Here is an 18,880-nt window from a genome sequence, read left to right as displayed (position 1 = left end):
TGCCTTTCTAACATGGCGCGCTCCATAGCCAGTTATGCCACAATTTTATAAATGTGCTCTTCATCTGTTGTCTTCCCGTCCTGCCCATCTCCACTTAATAACAAAATAGTAACCGTTAATAATCCTAATCTTTCCTCATGCAAAATAATCTTCAGAACACTAACAGTCATCATTGTCGATCGTTTCTAATCTCGCGCAAGATCTACGAGTGCGTCGACCGCGCACGCGCACGACACACGACAAACGACAGCGATACCAATTACAACGATATGGAGACACACGCAATTATCGGACAGCATAAAATATGGGAGAATAGGTAAGCCAATTTACAAGTGAAACCGCGAAATTGATCGGCAATGTTACGCTAGAGGTGTTTTATCGACAATTCGAGATAAGATTTTAGTGGCGGGTTTTCTATGAATTCAAATTAGGATTAGAGATGTGATCGCCTAGACGCCGACTAGTTGGTGATGCTAACCAGTCGGCCAATATCATAGTCGGTGATTAGAACATAAATAAACTTTACTTACACCATAACAAAACAGTGACTTACAGTACAGAAAGAGACTAATGAAACAAAATAAAATTAAATAAAACTAAAATAATATACAATCTATCAATTACATAACATAACTTAAACAGCCTATATACGTCCCACTGCTGGGCACAGGCCTCCCCTCAATCAACCGGAGGGGGTATGGAGCATACTCCACCACGCTGCTCCACTGCGGGTTGCGGGCACGGAATCATCTTACTTTTTCGGACAATCAGGTGATTCAAGCCTGAAAAGTCCTTACCAAACAAAGGACAGTCTCACAAAGTGATTTCGACAATGTCCCCGTCGGGAATCGAACCCGGACCTCCAGATCGTGAGCCTAACGCTCTAACCACTAGACCACGGAGGCTGTTAATCTATCAAATAATACTAAAAAATAATAATAAATCCCTGCTTAATCAAACAGGCCCGTCCCCCCACCCCTTCACTTCACCCGGCGCAAAGGTCCCCATGACACTCGCCGCGTAGCCACGTTGAATGGCGAATTAAACAAACCTAAAAAACTAATAAATTAGCTTTAAAATGTACAAAAAAGGTTCCTACTCAATCACTGTGGACCGGCTTGCTCGGGAAGCACTGGTTCGAACCTAGATACAATACTTGCGCCAATGAGTTATTAATTTATCTTAAGTGCAGTTTTCACTAACACAGTTGGCTCGATCATTATATGGCTCACCAATACAAAACAGTGAAAACGTTCGTTTGTGTAATAGAAAGCTCGGCGAGGTGTCGGCACTTAGTTCATCTTATTATTATATTTTTGTTTATTAAAATTCACAAATAAGTTGAATAAAATAAAACGTTTTTTGACACCTTTAAATCAGTCTTTATTTAGGGGTGGTATAATTAACTAATCTCAGCTTCGAGGCTGCCCTCAAGATCATGTCAATGTGACAGTTCTCATATAAACAGAGATTTGAGCATGATCTTGACGGCAGTCTTAGCTGAGATTCGTTTATTAATACCTATCTAGGAATCAGAATATCATAATTTATGTTTGAGGAGCTCGGTGGCGCAGCGGTTAACGCGCTCGGTCTGCGATTGTCGAAGTTAAGCAACTTTTGCAAAGGCCGGTCATAGGATGAGTGACCACAAAAAAAGTTTTCATCTCGAGCTCCTCCGTGCTTCGGAAGGCACGTTAAGCCGTTGGTCTCGGCTGCATTGGCAGTCGTTAATAACCATCAATCCGCACTGGGCCCGCGTGATGGTTTAAGGCCCGTGCCCCAGCAGCGGGGACGTTAATGGGCTGATGATGATGATGATGTTTGACCTAGAGAAGGGTAGTTACCCTTCATAGTTTCATGTACCTACATTTCAGAAACAATATTTTACTACACAGTACTAGCTGGACAATTGGCCGATTAGTCGACTTTCTGGCCGATTCATCGGTTCCGCCCAACAAACCTATCTAGTGGTTATCAGGTTATGACTATTCCACTAGGGATAACCCAGGGTTGAAATAATTTTATTTTTACAAGTAAACTAAAAATTAAATTAGCTTTCCGTGTTTTTAGACATTATTTTTTTATGTTTTATCTGACTTATCTATTATAGATTCGCCTTAGATGAAAATTCCCGGAAATTAGACTAAGTACTTGGCCGAAAAGACATTAGAATGCTCTATGCTGTTGCAAAACATAATTTTTGCCCGCAATCCATTCTTTTTTTAAACATCCATTCACAAAACAAAAACTAAGTACACAACTTTTTCACGAGCAGAGTAATTGTAAAACATAACAAATATGCCGCATTAGCGCGGTAGAATCTCTCTATGCGCCCGCGCACCCAAGAATGCACTTTCATGTTACTGATGCGTCACGATCTTCCACCATGTGAGATGTGCTGTGAAACTGTTACACGAAATCTGCGCGTCTTATTTTTACTTTGCTTTTTTGAAGAGATTTTTTTTCTCATCAAAGTAGATGTATATTTTTCTTCTTTTTCTATAGTGTGTGTTATGAGGTGAATGTCCAACCTTATCAACCCTGGCGTCAGGGTTATTGAGCCGCCAAGGGCCCCCGACATGGCTCATATAACGAATACGTATTTACATTAGTAAGTAGTAACCGGAACCAACGGCTTAACGTGCCTTCCGAAGCACGGGTCATCTTACTTTCAGACAATCGGGTGATCAGCCTGCAATGTTATCCACTGGACCACGGAAGCCGTTAATTGTTATCATACAACTTAGTATGACACAGAAATGTAGGTAAGTACGTAACATAACATACAATCAAAAAGCAAAAGTGCAGTCACTGAGCCCAGCGAATCATTTGCAAACAGTGGGGAAATTATGAACCTATGAAATTTTTGTAGGTGTTTTTGGTCTAAGTATTATATAAACGACATGTATCCAGGAGGTCTTAAGTGCAACCAGTCAATTTATAACTTTGCAAAAAAATGATTGGACTTTTGCACCTTATCGTACGTTTTGAGGTAAACAGATTATTTCAAATAAATTCTATTCGGTTTGAAGTCATTTCATTGCGAAATTATCTTCTGATAGCGAAGCGACGTATACGTAACATATTAATTACCTAAGCAGGAAATATAAATCTTATATCATCAACGTTTCGCAAAAAATTCTTAACGGCTAGATTACTGTATTTAGGCTAAGCTAGTCGGCTATGTCTGCATTGAAATCCTTGTGTTCGTAGTATTATGTTTTATTTTATGTTGATAATAGTGTTTCTGTGACGTCCGGATAATAAATATTTTCGGTTCCTTTATTAATTTTCTCATCTTCACTAATTTAAGAGCCACGCTGTTGTCGGTGTAGCATTCTGCATACTACATTTTAGGGAAAAATATGGCGAATTCCGTCTTGCCTTCCGCATAGCAGTACCTACACTATTCGTATTTTATTTTAAGCAAAGTATTTTTTCTTTTCAGACAGAAAATGACTTCGACAGAAGAAGACAAGTCTCGCTGGGACACCCTGGCTTCAATGAGCATCAGACACGATTCGGATTGAACTCCCCGCTTCAGAGCTTCCAAGCCCAACCACAACCTGGGCTCATCAACCCTACGCCAAGCCCCGTGCAGTTCCAACAACCCATCTTCCAACAATCACAACCCTATGTACCCCAGTTCAATAACCTTCTTCCCGCACAAAATGTCCATAACAATCTTCAAAACAACCTGCCCCTAGCGAACAATAACGCTTTCCAGTTTAGCCATGTCCCAAGCATTAACACGCCTGTCATACAAAACTCCTTCCCTCTGCAAAATCAGAGGCAAATCCCTCAACAGTCCCAAAACATTCTGCAACAAGCCGTTCCCACCTTACCGTCTTTCCAAAACAACATCCCAATCCAGCAGTCACCTGCTTTCAATCCCAGCCCTACCGTCAATATCGGACAACAAAGGCCGACGCAAGCAGCTTTCCTGCCAACGATACCAGCCCCGCAAAATCACCAGACATTCAATGCACCAAATCCAATCACTATTCAGCCTGCACCCAACCTAGCTCCACAAAACCCGAACTTTAACCAACAAATTCCTTTCCAACAAAATCTGGGTCAAAATCCATTGTTTCCCAGTAGTCAAACCTCTCATCTTTCTTTCCCTACATTGGAGCAACAATCTAAGGAAAACTTGGAAAAGTTGAAGGAGCTGCAAGAAAGACAGAGGATCATTCAGAAGCACCAGGAGTTCGTTCAGAAACAACAACAGAAACAGCAGGAGAAGGTAGAGAAGCTTCACGAGGAGTTCCTCAGCAAGCAAGCTACAAAAACCATTCCCACTTTTTCGACAACGGAAAATTATGAAGAATTGTTCAGGCAGCAAGAGAAGCGAAGGCCTATCCACCCGCATGAGACGGATTTATTCAGGAAAGCCGTTGAAATGTACGAAAAAGAGCATCCGACAACTACGACCACAACCACCACCACTACCACAACGACGACCCGCCCCCCAGTGAGGTACACTCCCAGGACAAAGCAGAGAATACGCACTCCTCCCCAAGACAAGAACAAACAAAAACTCTACAGCGAAATTAAGAACCTTTTGGAAGAAAGTGAAACGAAAGGCTTCGACGAAAGCTTAAGGGCAAAGAGCATAGCGCTACTCCAGAAGCCCGACATCCTCAAACAACTAAAAGTAGCTTTGGCTGAAAACCCGGAGGATTTCAATGAAAAGAATTTTACTTCTCGCGAAATTAGTTTAAATGGACAAAAATTCGAAGTCATTAGAACGTCGAATCCAAATCTTATTCCCAAGGGCGCAATAACAGCCGACGGTGCAAGTTTAGCACGAATAATGGCCGGTACCTCAGAACCACAAGCAAAAGAAAGTCGTATAAACTTTGAAGATTTGACGAAAGGTGTTTTACCACCAGGTGCAGATTTTGAACTCATCAAGCAATCCGACAATGGGAAACTCGAAGAAGTCCAGAAGATACCAACGACACTTCAAAGCAAAAAGAAAGTCACGTTCGTTTTTCTGGAAGAGCAGGACGACGGATCCTACAAAGTTAAGGGTGTAAAAGCCAACGGCCAGCAAACTGAAGAAGGACCTGAAGTTGAGAGTATATTGAAGAAAATTAAAAACGGAGAGATTCAACTGCCAGGGTCAACGAAAATCTCAAATGGCTTATTCAGTTCGACAACTTCAAACCCTGTAACTGACGCGACTGATTACATCGCGGAATCCTCTCACCATCCCTCTAGCTACTCCAGCTTTGTAACGACTTCGAACCATGGATCGACAGGGCATACAAACCCCATAGTCCATACGACGGCGTCACCAAACACGTACCGTAGTTCAGCTGGATCAATAAGGAACACCCAAACGGTTTCTCCGTCAACACGCAGCATTGTCACTACTACGGAACGATACATTCCCAAATCGACAGCATCTCCTTCTTACACAACAATTAGAAACAGCCCTTTCCCTAGCTCAACCATTGTGAATACCACGCCCTTCTACAGATCAACACCACAAGACTTAGTCGTGATTGGATCAAGTACTGTTCCACCTACGGTCGACTCTGCTAATTCACACCTTAACTACGGCAGGCAGTCAAACCCGGGACTGGTAGAAATTCTGAAAGAAAACGGTTTGTTTGCTACGGCGAAGTACTTGAAACAGTCTGGCTTGGACTCGATTTTGAATGAGACTGGTCCGTACACCATATTCGCGCCTACTGACAAGGCGTTTAGAACGCTGTTGGTGCAACTTGGTGGACCAGACAGAGCTGAGGAAAAGTTCCGTGATAACCCGAGGCTTTTGAGTGGCGTAAGTAGTACCTATTGTTTTATAATTATAATTTTCGATTTTCCACACGTGATCATCAGAAATATAGCGACGCATTTTCGAACTTTATGAATAGTATATCAGTAAAGAGATGAAGCAAGAGTGTATTAGTTCTAAAATTAAATGATTTTAGACCTGCTTCTTATTTATTTTTCATGAGAAAAATGTGATACATTTCAAACGATACAAACAAGCGGTTTTTGAGAAATGATGGAGTTCACACCACTTAAGGTTATAATTCTGCGATTTAGAGCAACCGACTTCCTGTTCGTCGGACGCGCATGTTGCTTTATTTTCTGCAAATACTATCTGCGTTATCAAAAACTTAAAATCTCTTTCCATTCGCAGCTTCTTCTTCACCACGTGATCCCGGGGGCATTCGACATCGGGTCCTTGCAGGATGAGATGACTGGGGTGTCCCTCGCTGGTACACAGCTGAGGGTAAACCAGTACGACATGCATGATGTGGAATGGAACGAGGTTCGCGTCACCACCATCAATGGAGCCAGAGTTATAGATGACAAGAAGGACATCCACATACCACAGGTAAGTCAATTGTTTTCAGATCAACTCACACATCATTTCTATATAGGGTGTTAGTGACACCGTACCGATAGAGAGGATATTAACTCAGAATCGTGTGCTGAATCCTGTCCTTGAGTATTCGGTACGGTGGCACCTATCACGGTGCACGGATCAACTTACTTCCGGACAGGTGATCGCCCCCGTGCTGCTCATCCGCTCCTACTCTTGGTGTGCCGAAGCCTTTAGTGTGAAGGGTACCATACCAATATAATAAACGGCGTATTGTCTTCGACCACTAAACCGTTGAGGTCAATTTCACTAAATTGCTCATTGCGTGATCGTCGAGCGATGATGCTCATAGTTTGACCCTAATGGTACTGACCCCGATCCATTCAAAAAAAGTTATGCAACGTCATTCAGGCCTTTCCCATTTTGATCACAAAAAGTAATAAAAGATAGGCTTAGAACCCAGACTGTATACCTAGCTTTAATTCCTATCTATCTATATTATCCTAAATATATATAAAATTACATTATTATTATACTTAAGATAATACAATCTGTCACATAATCAGAAACATACGTAACTTCGTCACGTCCAACTACGCGTTTAAGTGTTCTGATTCTGACCTGGTCCAAACGAACCCATTACACTAGCGGCATTGCCCCGTTGCACAGCCACTGACAGGCGTTGGACCAGGTAAGACGCAGACCTAGGGTCACCCCCTCTGACTTTGAGTCTCCGGCCGATCTCCCTGATCAATTCCCTCGCCTCGCTACCCCAAGGACCTGCAGTCTCAAAAGCCACGGGCACAAACACGTATGCAGTTAGCCTAAATTCATATTATCCAATTTTGGACGTAGGCCTCTTCCATGTTTTTCCACTTCCGACGGTCTTGGGCTATCAACATTCAGTCATATCCTGCGTGCCGTACGATGTCGTTCTTCCATCTCATTGGTGGTCTTCCTTTAATTATCATCCACTATTTTGAAAGGCCTTTATTAGGAGCCGTGGTTCAAACCAAGCACACGCCTAACCCAATGGTTGTCGAATTTGTTTTCGAATTCATGTTTGGATCAAAAATGATTATCACGTGCTCAGGGGTGAGGAAAAACTTCGTGGGGAAACCCACATTCCCGGGGGTATGTGACCTTACCTGTATTGGGCTGGTTTTCCCTTCGCGGGTTGGAAAGTCAGACAGGCAGTCGCTTCCGTAAAAAACCGGACCTGTCAAATCTTCAGGTTAGGTAAGCGGACGGAGTCTTTCCCATTTTGAACACAAAAAGTAAGAAAAGATAGGCTTCTAAGCCGAGATTGTATACCTAACTTTAATTACCTATTAGGTAAGTAATAACTTTTTATTTTTGTGTGATTTGTTGTAGATTTACCTAAGATGGTTTAGCAATACTTGACCGGACAATATTATTGTAATTTAATTTTGCTATTATTAGTTCGATTGAAGATAAAAGTCTTTTCAATTCGATTTTACCTATTTGTTGACAATAACGAATCAAGATTGAATTACACAAACTTTATTGGAATAAGTATTATAGAATGACGAAGTCTGAAGAAATCCAGCCCAAATTGTGTCATGTTAAATCAAGTGCATTTCTTTATAAATTGGGGGTAGGCAAGTATGGACACGAGCGAACTGTTTTCGAAGAAATTGTCTTTGTTTACTTGTTGCTCTGCCCACCCTGTTAGGGATTACGGGCGTGAGTTATTGTATGTATGTTAGCCCACGCTTTCCCAATCGAAAATTTCCTTGCGCTTGACCAGTTGATAACTATCCTTTTAAACTTTTTCTCTCATGTGGGTTGTGAGCTCAATGGTGCTAATTCCTGTAAATACCATCTAATTTTATTTTAAGTTATATCTGTCATTTTCTTATCCGCCGAAAAGGAAAGGGACGGGTAATTGACAAGCATAAAATTTATGGAACACACGTCAATTTTAAGCACAAATCTAAACCAACCGTCTAAAAATTTTACATCAGTCAATAACCCGACACATTCATTTACTCATTCTTCCTAAAATTAAGAGCTGTGAATCATCCGTCCCTTTCCTTTTCGACGGATATGAAAATGACGGATATAACTTAAAATAAAATTAGGCGGTGTTTGCAGGAATCGGGGCCAATAACTAACCTAATCAACCCTGGTGTCAGGGTTATTATTGAGCCGCCAAATACCCTTGACATGGCTCACGTAATGACTACTTACTTACATCTGTAATTAGTAACCGGGACCAACGGCTTAACGTGCCTCCCGTAGCACGGAACATCTTACGGATAATCAGGAGATCAGGCTGTAATGTCCTAATCAAAACAGGTTTCGAACCTGGGGCCTTCAGATCCCAGCCACTGGATTACGGAGGCCGTTCCTATGTTGCAACGGTATCAATTTTACAGATAAAACCACAAAACACCTGTTGTAAAACCACAACAAATGTGTACGCAGACATTAATTGTTATATAAAGGCAATAAGTCAGCCTTTACCCGGAAATGTTTAGCCGCTGGGTTCAAGAGTACTTGCGTATTAAGATGATAAATGCGGTGTGACGGGGTTTCTTATTCATATCTTTATTGCTAATGACGTCATTCAGGTAGAGATCATAACGGAAAAAATTGCAATAAGTAGTAAGTGTACAGTTATGAGCAATATAATGTACCCACTTTAGGACTCTGTCGCACTAACATATTTGTCCTTTAGTGAGACTTACAGTTCAATTTGTCAAAAAAGTTAATGTGACATGGTAGTGGTACCAAAGTGTATACATATTAATGCTCGTGACCGTACTAAGTAAAATTATTACATTACAATTAAATTTCGTTTCAATGAATTCGCTGTAAGTATAGAACAACAACTAAAAAGTTTAATATTATTAGCACCTGTGATGTCCTTTGGTAATTTATTATACAGGGTGTTAGTGACAACGTAACGAAAACTTTGAGGGATGATTTAGACCATAATTCTTAGTTAAAGCCAAGCGGAATTATCCGTCGCAAAAGTCTAATATGTGTTATGTTTTTTTTTTAATATTTTCAATTCTAAACTTTTACGATATAAAATTTCACTTTATATTTACTCAAAATAATGTGCTGAATCATTCCCCTCAGTATTCGTTACGATGTCACTTACCCGTATAAGTAGGTATGGGTGTTAGTGACACCGCAACAAATACTGAAGGCGATGATTCAGACCATGATTCTGAATTGATATCAAGTGGAATTTCCTCTCGGAAAAATCATGAAATTATTTTCAGTTCCATACTTTTGCGACGGAAAATTCCATCTATTTATAATCATGGTCTGAATCACCCCTCAAAGTTTTCGTTACGATGTCACTAATACCCTTTACGGTACGTAAGAACCAATAGCGTCAATGTTACGAGTGACTTTTTCCAGCCTGTGATGTACTAGATTGAGCCACTTTTATACTAATACATTTTTCTTACCTTCCAGGGCATAGCGCACGCAGTCGACCGGGTGATGTTCCCACTGCCAGTGGGAGACCTGGTGCAGACGCTGCAGGCCGACAGGGACCGCCGGTTCACCACCTTCCTCAAGGCCGTATACGCTAGCGGGTTCGCCGACACTCTTGCTGGTGAGTAGCGGTGGCTTACAGGGTGTAAAAGCTCCATCTTAGGCCTCGTCAATGCCTTCGGGTAAGTCTGGGGCCAAGAGCAAACCCATCAAAGGTAAAAAAAAATAACGAATACTGAGAGGGGAGATTCAGACCATGATTCTGAGTTAATATCAAGTGGAATTTTCCGTCGGAAAACATATGTTTTTTTTTTGTGTTTTTTGAATTATTTACTAATTCTAAACTTTTGCGATGTAAAATTTCAGTTGACTCAAAATAATGAGCTGAATCATCCCCCTCAGTATTCGTTACGATGTCTTTTCCACTCCCGTACAAGTACGTACAGGTAGCCATAAGTACGTATGGGGCGATGATTCAGACCATGATTCTGAGTTTATTTTACAGCCAGCCCTACAGGTTGCAGTGGCAGTCAGCTGCTTATTCATCACAGCAGACATTATTGTCCTGTACTTATAGTATAACCTAAGCTAACGTCATCCTTTAAACCTTCCAGAAAGCAAAACCTACACGGTCTTCGCGCCAACAGACGCAGCGTTCGCTCGCCTAGCACCAAACGAGCTATCCCGGTACTCGGACAAGGCGGCTGCGCGTGCGTTGGTCGCGAGACACGTCCTCCCCGGCACACTATACTCTGCAGGCATGCGGTATTACCAACTGAGAAACTCTATGGAAGACGCCAAGCCGTTAACGCTGCAAAAGAACTCTGGTGAGTAATTACTATTCTGATTTGGACAGGCGTTAGATTCCGAAAGTGTTATTGCTGTTATAAAATGAACAGGCGGGTTCTGTTGAACAAGTGAAGTCACTACTAGAAAGTCAAGAGACTTTCACAAATTGGCTATGAACCATTGAAAGACAACAGCCAACTCATATAATGCACTTATTCATGATTTTCTAAGATACAATTTCCATGGATTTGTCTTATTCAGAACAGAATTAGTATTAGGAATAAATAAATAATATTTTTTCTCAAGTTGCTCTAACAGAAAGTTTGGTGAGGTGTGCCGTGTTGGCGTTAGGTCATTTTGCGATAAAAATATACCTTGGGACATACGGTCGTGAGCCTATGTTAACAATTTTCTGCTTTTTCCAGGCCGCATAAAGGTGAACAACGCACAAGTGATAACGCACAACATCCCAGCAACCAACGGTGTCATCCACGCGATAGACAACATACTGTAGGTGCGCGCGCGCATGTAACTCGCCAAAATTAGCTTCAGTGAAGCTTGCAGCGCGTCTGCTATAAGTTGGCATTGTTGGCAGCCGAAAAAAATATGCAGTTTAAGGAAATTGTTAAAGAATAAATTCTGTCACAACCCAAATTTTTGTAAAAATTGCAATTTTAATCTAAAAAGTTGTGTCGACAGGAGTGGCATTGACAGGATTTCAGTTTTGAGGGTGGTTTAGCTTGAAATTGCACCATATGTACGTTCAGTGCTCTAACTTAAGTAACCACTTACTCCAAAATTCATCGAATTTCTAAAGTTTAATTTGACATTTGTTAGGGTGAACCGAGATTCTTTCGATCTATGTTTAAATCCCCTTAACCCCTGGAAATAATATGTAAATAAATGTGATGATATCATATTATACCACAATTTGTGTAAGTAGCTCATAGTTCAACAGATTGCGAAGTAGAAAATATATCGAAGCCATTTTAAGCCAACTTATGGGAGACGCATTATGCCTTTCTCTTCCAAATTTTAAAATAACTTTCCTTTTGCGGCGACACCGCTCGATCCCATTGAATTTATTATTAAGACTGTAAATAATAAATTAGAATAAGATAATAATTTATAAACGCGTGTTAGTGTTTTTGTAAATAATAAATTTTACGACAAAATCTGTGTTTCATTTTGGTTCAAGAAATGCGGGATAGATCGGTATCTGTTTCTTTTCGATCCCAGTATTACTGTTTTCTCCATAACTGAACTTATGGGATTCAAATATAAAAAAAGAATTAATAAAAAAAAATTGAGACTTTAATTAAGTACATCGTAATAAATACCCTAAAATAACACACATGCATGAACACATTACAAAGGATTAATTTCATTCAAACATTACAGTTTATGGTTTGTTGTTGAGTTTCGCCAACATCATCTTCAGCTGAGCTATTTCGTCGTTCTTCGCGGCTAGTTCTTCTTTCAGCGTCTTTATGGTTTGGTCTTTGTTTTCCGCTAAGTTCTTCAATTCTTCCAACAGTTGACTGGTATCTAGTCTTCTGCTTGGGCGTCTTTGGACGAGTTTCCCGATGATATGGGCTATTTTTGGGTAGTTCGCTGTCAGGTGCGCTGGTATCTGCCCCTTGCGGAGGTCTGTGATGGTCTTCACTCGTTCCATGTCCGTGCTGAAAGGTTCCACCATTTCCAGAAGTATTATGCCCAGGCTGTACATGTCGCTCTGAAATAAATTGTAACATGGTTGTGATGATGCTCTTAAAGGATATAAGTAGAGTCTATATTAACATTTAAAACACGTTCCATCCATTCATCATCCATTTCGAGTCAGCAAAATTGAACTCGCCAAACTCTGCATTTGGAAAATAATTTCGGAAGTCAGAACGTCTAACTTCTTTATTTGTAGACTGTTTTGTTTGACCTAGTTATGTAAAGAAATAACTGTACACACTGACATTTCAAACACTAGAATGTTCACACGACTTTCTTAAAACGCTTGCATAATATGCGTAAGAATAAACATTCACGCAACGCTTCCGCACACCTCTTCTTAGTATTTGAGTGTTGACTTTATGTTCAACTTACCTTAGGATTGCATTGTCCGTCCAACTGCTCTGGTGCGGCATACAGATGCGTCCCAAGAGCCAGCCCGCTATGAGACTGCTGCAGAGGACACGCCAACCCGAAGTCCCCAAGTTGCACCATCAACCCACTTTCACTTTGAGCAACAAACACATTACTAGGCTTTATATCGTGATGTATAATACCTCGAGAATGTATGTAATGCAACCCTCGAACCAATTGAGTGAACATGTCGATCAATATGTCAATATGTGTCCAAGCCACTGGGTAGTTCATGTCAGAGCCAATCGGTGAATCAAGGCAGGCTGAATCACTAGATTCACTATGGTGCAAAGTCATGTCGTCAGAATTCTTGCGAGCCAGAGACAAAGACATGTGGTTGTTCCGCTCGTCTAACCACTGCTTCAGAGTCTGCTGACAAAATGTCATTTGGATGTATAAAGTGGCCCATTTCAGATTAACCCTCGAGCAGTTCTCATATTCCTTGCCAGAAAGCAACTTGCACACAGCATTCTCTTCCTGTGGAGTAGATTCTTCATCACTTTCAGAATCATCTGACTCCTCACTCGAAGTATCCAGATTTTCAAAACTATTCGAGTTCTTGAAGGAAATTATAAAATCAGATTGACTATTATTCTTTGTGAGCTCTTTGGAGTTATGAGTTTTGAAGGAGGTGATGATGTTCGGATACGCAGATGATATTAAGCTTGTGTCGAATGTCGAAATATCATCGTTGTCCATCTCCATTTGGAACTTTCGCTTCTTTTTAACTTTCGATTCTATCATTGGTTCCAGCCAGGCAGCTTTGTAGTTGACAATGTTTGGGTGGTTGAGACTGGCAATAGTTTTCACTTCAGCCAAATGGCTCATGATAGAATTAACATCTGAAGATTTTATGTAGACTTTTTTGACAGCATATTCTACGCCGTCCAGTCTATGGCGAGCTTTGAAGACACTGCCAAAACCTCCTCCTGCTATGTAGTATAACTCTTCAAACTCTTTATGGTAACGTGACCATTCTAGGCCGGAGGGTTGGACGATAGGCCAAGAAGCAGGGAGAGTGATAGGGATCTCCGTGCCACTAGCTACTGTGACAAGTTGGTAGAGAGCTCGCTGGTACTGACTCCTCATGGCTTCAAACTCCCCCATAGCATAGGAATCATCTATCAGGTTCATGCTGTGAAGTTTCTCACATATTGTGTTGTACAGAAAGTTTGCTCTAGATAGATCTTTCTCCAGGAGTGTGCAGAGCTGTTTTACCAGGGATTGGACAAGGAGACTGATGGGTGTGGTTGTGGTGTTAACCGGTTGGATGATGTCAATCTGCTGCATGCTTTGGTGGAGGATGGAGTCATGATGAGAAGTGTCAGTCCCGCCTGAAAAGAAGATAAAAATTGGTTAAAACTAAAACTATGGATTATTTATTAAGTAACAAATATTGCACTAAGACAATACAAAATTCTTTCGGCATTTTATTTCTGACCATATCCATATGCACAATTGAAGCGCATGTTTATACTATACGCATCAAATATGTCCATACAAAGGAATACACAAACAAAAATTCAGAGGTCCATTAAATATCTGTCTTTGTGTCAAAAATGGTTTCTTGACTTGTGGTACTTGTGGCTCTGTCCACCCTATAAGGTGTGATCTAGTGTGAGCTTATGTATAAATTGCGTAAGTAAAGTAAACCATTTTGTATTTTTTTTTTTTCATTTTTGTGCCCAAACATGCGATCGGTTGACTGACCACAAGCACAGTTATTATGACTTAGTTTAAAAAAGTAAAACATACAATGTGTGTGACTCTTCACTTTTATATGTTATACATAGATTTGGAATGAGGGACCTTGTAGGGTATAGGTACTTAAAATAGCATGGTCACAAGCCGACAGTGATGCAGGCTCGTAAAGCAGCCATTGCAAGGTAAAAAGAATAAAGTTGTATTCACAACCACACACATACATAATTTCTAAACATAGAATATGGATTTTGATGTCAACCCACGCCTGGTATTTCTATTGGGAGGGCAAAGCCGCATAAAGGATTCAGCACACCAAAATCATGCCAGAAGCAGCATAGTTTGAGTGCAGGTCTGCACCATTGTTTTCGGAGTACATTGAACAGGAATTAAATAAATATAACAACTGAACACGGTTGCAAAGTGGATCTGCATTAGAACTGCACCCGCTCTGCTTCTGACCTACTCCTGCTTTCAGTGTGCCAAGGCTTTTTATAATAATTTAAATAATAAGTTTAAAAACACACACTACAGATGACAGAAGTGTCAGGATCAAAACAAACGGAATTCCATAGTCTCCGCTTACCCCGGTAGGAAATAGGCGTGAGGTTACACATACACATGTATATACATGGTTATATATCATATAATACAGGGTGTTAGTGACATCGTAACGAAAAAAAAATGGAACGCCTATTTGATTGTACTAAAAACGATGGTGGGTGTTTTTCTTGTCGCAAATGTCTAATTAAGATTTTCAATTTTTACTGTGCCGCAATGTAAGTCGAACAACGCGCCACACAGACGCTAAACCTACGCGCGGCTACGTTACGCGTGCGTAATACGATGTTGATATCTAGGTAGGAGTTTTCATTCTCTTGTATTTAGATGTTTAGTGGTTCAACGTTTAAAAATTGTTGAGTTTGTTGAAGTAGAACACCTACTACCACGATTTTTCACACATGGTACCTACCTACCAGTTATTAAAATGTTCCTAACTTATTAACAATAAAAACCCTACTCTTACCTTACCTTAATTGTTATTCCTTCGGATGAAGTATCTAGGTAGGTACCTACCCTAGAACATATCACGTCACGTAGGTATGCAACATCGCGTTTCCTCCGCGGTAGGTAGGTATCACACGCACTCACAAACACAAAACCTTGCTCTTTAATAACACATCAACAATCTTCCATACTTTTGCGCAGTAAATGGTGATCCATCATCATAGTCGGCACTACTCATTTACAGAATAAAACAAACACAAAACACTCACAACCACGAAAAAAAATATCCTCGAAAAACATCACGCGATTCGGGTCTAGGTTAGTATTCGACTGAACGGAAGCGCGCGGCGTTAGCGCAAAGCATCAAAGGCGCCGACGACGCGCCGGCCGCGGCCGAGTCGAGCCGACGACTAGAAAGAGAGAGAGAAGTATGTTTATGGCGCAAGTGACAGAGAAAGAAATAGTATCTGTTCGGAATGCCTACTTTATTGGCGCGCGTTGCCCTTGACCCGTGCGCCGGCTATTCACCTGTGCATAGCTGAAGTTGTAGATACGTTATTATTATTATTGATGACATTGATAAAATTTAATAATTAGTAATTTTTATTTGTTTATTTTAAGTGTGGGTTCTATGCAGCTTAAAACACAATATGGGACTGAAAATATCTAAAATTTTTATGAATTTTGCGACAGGAAATTCTACTTGATACCTATCAACTCAAAGAAATACCTAGTATCTGTTCGTAATGCCTACTTTATTGGCGCGCGTTGCCCTTGATCCGTGCGGCTATTCACGGCCGAGTATTCATCAAGATAGATCAAACAAGCCCTAACTCGGAGGTCTTGCGTCCCAGGATCTTTTAATTATGTCTTAGAACCTTCTTGGCCTATGTGGTCCAGTGGTTGAGCGATGGGCTCATGATGTGGAGGGTCCGGGTTCCTATTCCGGTGGGGACATATCATAAAAATCTGTTTATAAGGCCGTTGGTTAGGACGTTACAGGTTGATCACCTGATTGTCCGAAAGTAAAATGATTTGTGCTTCGGAAGGCACGTTAAGCCATTGCTCCCGTCTACTACTTATGTAAGTAGGTACGTAGCCGTTACATGAATAGGTATTGTACACAGAACAGGATAGGTTTAATTAGTTCTTTACTGATGATTTAACAATGAGATTTAAAACCACGAATAACTTAGTACTTATTTACCTCGGTACCAACATGTAACAAGAAAAATAAGGTCACTCCTCTTGGACAATTTTTTTCTTTGAACATGCCGACATTGCCTACGCGGCGGAGTTGCCGAACTATCGATAGGTAGATTATCAATTGTTGAACTTGAAAATTGTCTAAACTATCGAAAGTAGTGATAGTACATTTAGATCGATACTAGCGATAGTCGATAGTCTTGCTTTGTAACAATAATGGTAGGTATTGATATAAGAGATCTATCGATAGGTACCTACTATTGTTTTTTTTTTAACTAGGTACCTATCGATAGAATATCGATAGGCAACACTCTGGCGGAGTGTCCGCCCAATTCTAGACGCGACCTCGCTCGATTTTTGTGTAGCGAGGTTTTGCGTAGGTACTTACATACTGAGTTGGTGGATGATTGACGTAGTAAGTAACTAATTACCTAATCTGTGGTGGTTGTGTTAGTTGGTTGTTAGGTATTCTAATGACAACAAAGAATACAATTATTTACTGTTTCAACTGTTTTAGGTAGATAATGGCCCCGATTCCTATGAGTAAATGAATGAATAACCCGGCCGAATCAAAAAGGTATCTCGCTGGTATGCAAACCGTTTGACGTGTGCTGTCAACTTAATTCTGTCGGTTGTTTTAGGTTTCTGCTTAAAATTGACGTGTTGTGTGAATTTTATGCCTGTCGATTATCCGTCCATTTAAGAATAAGAATAAAATAAATTTATAATTTACGATAGACAGAGAAAGAAATAGGATCGGTTCGTAGTGCCTACTTTGTAGGCTGCGCCGCCGCTGCGCCGCCGCCGCGCCGCTGCCGGAGTGCGGAGCGGGGCGTGCGGAGTGGGGCGTACGGAGCGGGGCGCACGGCGCGCGGTGCGTGTGGCCGTTGGCCCGTTCGAGCAGCTGATTACGGATACCGCAAAATTGTTGTCTCCATTACATTGAAAATTTTCAAAAATTTGTCATTATTGTTTTTTTTATTGAAATTTGGGTTCTATGCAGCTTAAAGCACAGTATGGAATTGAAAATAATTAAAAACAAAACTCAAAATTTCATGAATTTTGCGACGGAAAATTCCACTTGATATCAACTCAGAATCATGGCCTGAATCAACCCTCAAAGTTTTCGTTACGACGTCACTAACACCCTGTATGTAAATAAAAAGACACTGAATACTGAAAGGAGCAAAGGCATGTATGTTATGTACCATTTTTTAATTTATACACATTTCCTTCCTCACCTTTTGGTTGTCTGGAAGAAATCGCTTTAAGCGATAAGGTCGCTATTTGCCATGTACGTAGTTAAGAATGTTTTGTAAATATTTCCTTTTATTTTTGTACAATAAAGTATTATTTTGTATTTATTCCAAGTTCCAACCCAGTACACTGTATAAATCTTAATAATAAGGTATTTGATAATAATTTATACGGAAACTGAAACCACATAGAGAAATATCTAGATTCACGTGGTATTTGTGGTTTTCCATCACATTACAAAATAAAAATCCCCTATTTTTTTGGTGACGATTGAATGGAGACCTGAGTTAAAAAAATGTGTTTATTTTAGCTTGGCTAGTTTTGTTTTAAAAAAATTTAAAATACCGTTAGTATAACAGGTACAATATGAGACAATAGACAGTAAGATTTCATCATTGTTTAGGTATTTTAACTTCTTAGTCATAGCATATTTTTTTTTACTTTGACCAGGTTTATATATACCTACTGTTTATTAAATAAAGGAAAGGTAATTGGATTACAAAGTAATAAGCATAGCGTCACACTTTAGCGTGAATTAGCATTACGTGTTTTATTTATCCCATGCAATGTAAATATTGGTCTTTTCGACGTATTCAAAACTACCTGTGTTATAACTAACACGTGTATCTCAAAAATATGAATTAAAATAGATATGCAAGATAGTAATTACCTAAATCAAACGATTTAACGGTAGCCAAAGCGTCCCATTTATCCTTTTTTTGGTGTTTCTCCATGGTAACTGTATTTCAATGGCAATGATGTTGTATCCAAGATTTGATCTCGTTAAAGTCCCTGAACGTCATAATTACGCAAAAACCATTTCGTTTTAGCGAGCGGATGAATTTGATAGGATATACATAGCACTAGAATAAACGAAAAACACAGAAAGACTAATATACTGGAATTACAAAATCACAACACTTCCACCATTTACCCAGATGTTTTTTTTTGACACTGGCA

The 18,880-nt window shown here is 40.2% G+C and overlaps 2 protein-coding genes across 2 annotated transcripts; one reads left to right on the top strand and one right to left on the bottom strand.

Annotated features, from left to right (window-relative positions):
• The first annotated feature begins 2,393 nt into the window (after positions 1 to 2,393).
• LOC126367495 (uncharacterized) lies at positions 2,394 to 11,358 on the top strand. Its single transcript, XM_050011039.1, has 6 exons — positions 2,394 to 2,408; positions 3,428 to 5,794; positions 6,161 to 6,358; positions 9,803 to 9,944; positions 10,438 to 10,650; positions 11,038 to 11,358. The coding sequence occupies exons 1-6, from the start codon at positions 2,394 to 2,396 to the stop codon at positions 11,124 to 11,126; spliced, it is 3,024 nt and encodes a 1,007-aa protein (XP_049866996.1). The 3' UTR covers positions 11,127 to 11,358.
• Positions 11,359 to 11,910: 552 nt separating this feature from the next.
• LOC126370377 (eukaryotic translation initiation factor 2-alpha kinase 1-like) lies at positions 11,911 to 18,879 on the bottom strand. The gene is made up of 3 exons (XM_050015217.1): positions 18,591 to 18,879; positions 12,710 to 14,082; positions 11,911 to 12,347 (listed from the first exon to the last, which is right to left on the bottom strand). The coding sequence occupies exons 1-3, from the start codon at positions 18,652 to 18,654 to the stop codon at positions 12,015 to 12,017; spliced, it is 1,770 nt and encodes a 589-aa protein (XP_049871174.1). The 5' UTR covers positions 18,655 to 18,879; the 3' UTR covers positions 11,911 to 12,014.
• Position 18,880: the final 1 nt, after the last annotated feature.

Source organism: Pectinophora gossypiella, chromosome 1 (assembly GCF_024362695.1).
Source record: "Pectinophora gossypiella chromosome 1, ilPecGoss1.1, whole genome shotgun sequence".
In the NCBI taxonomy this organism is placed as follows: Eukaryota; Metazoa; Arthropoda; class Insecta; order Lepidoptera; family Gelechiidae; genus Pectinophora; species Pectinophora gossypiella.
Note: the sequence above shows the minus strand (reverse complement) of the source record. Positions and strands in the feature narration are given on the sequence as shown.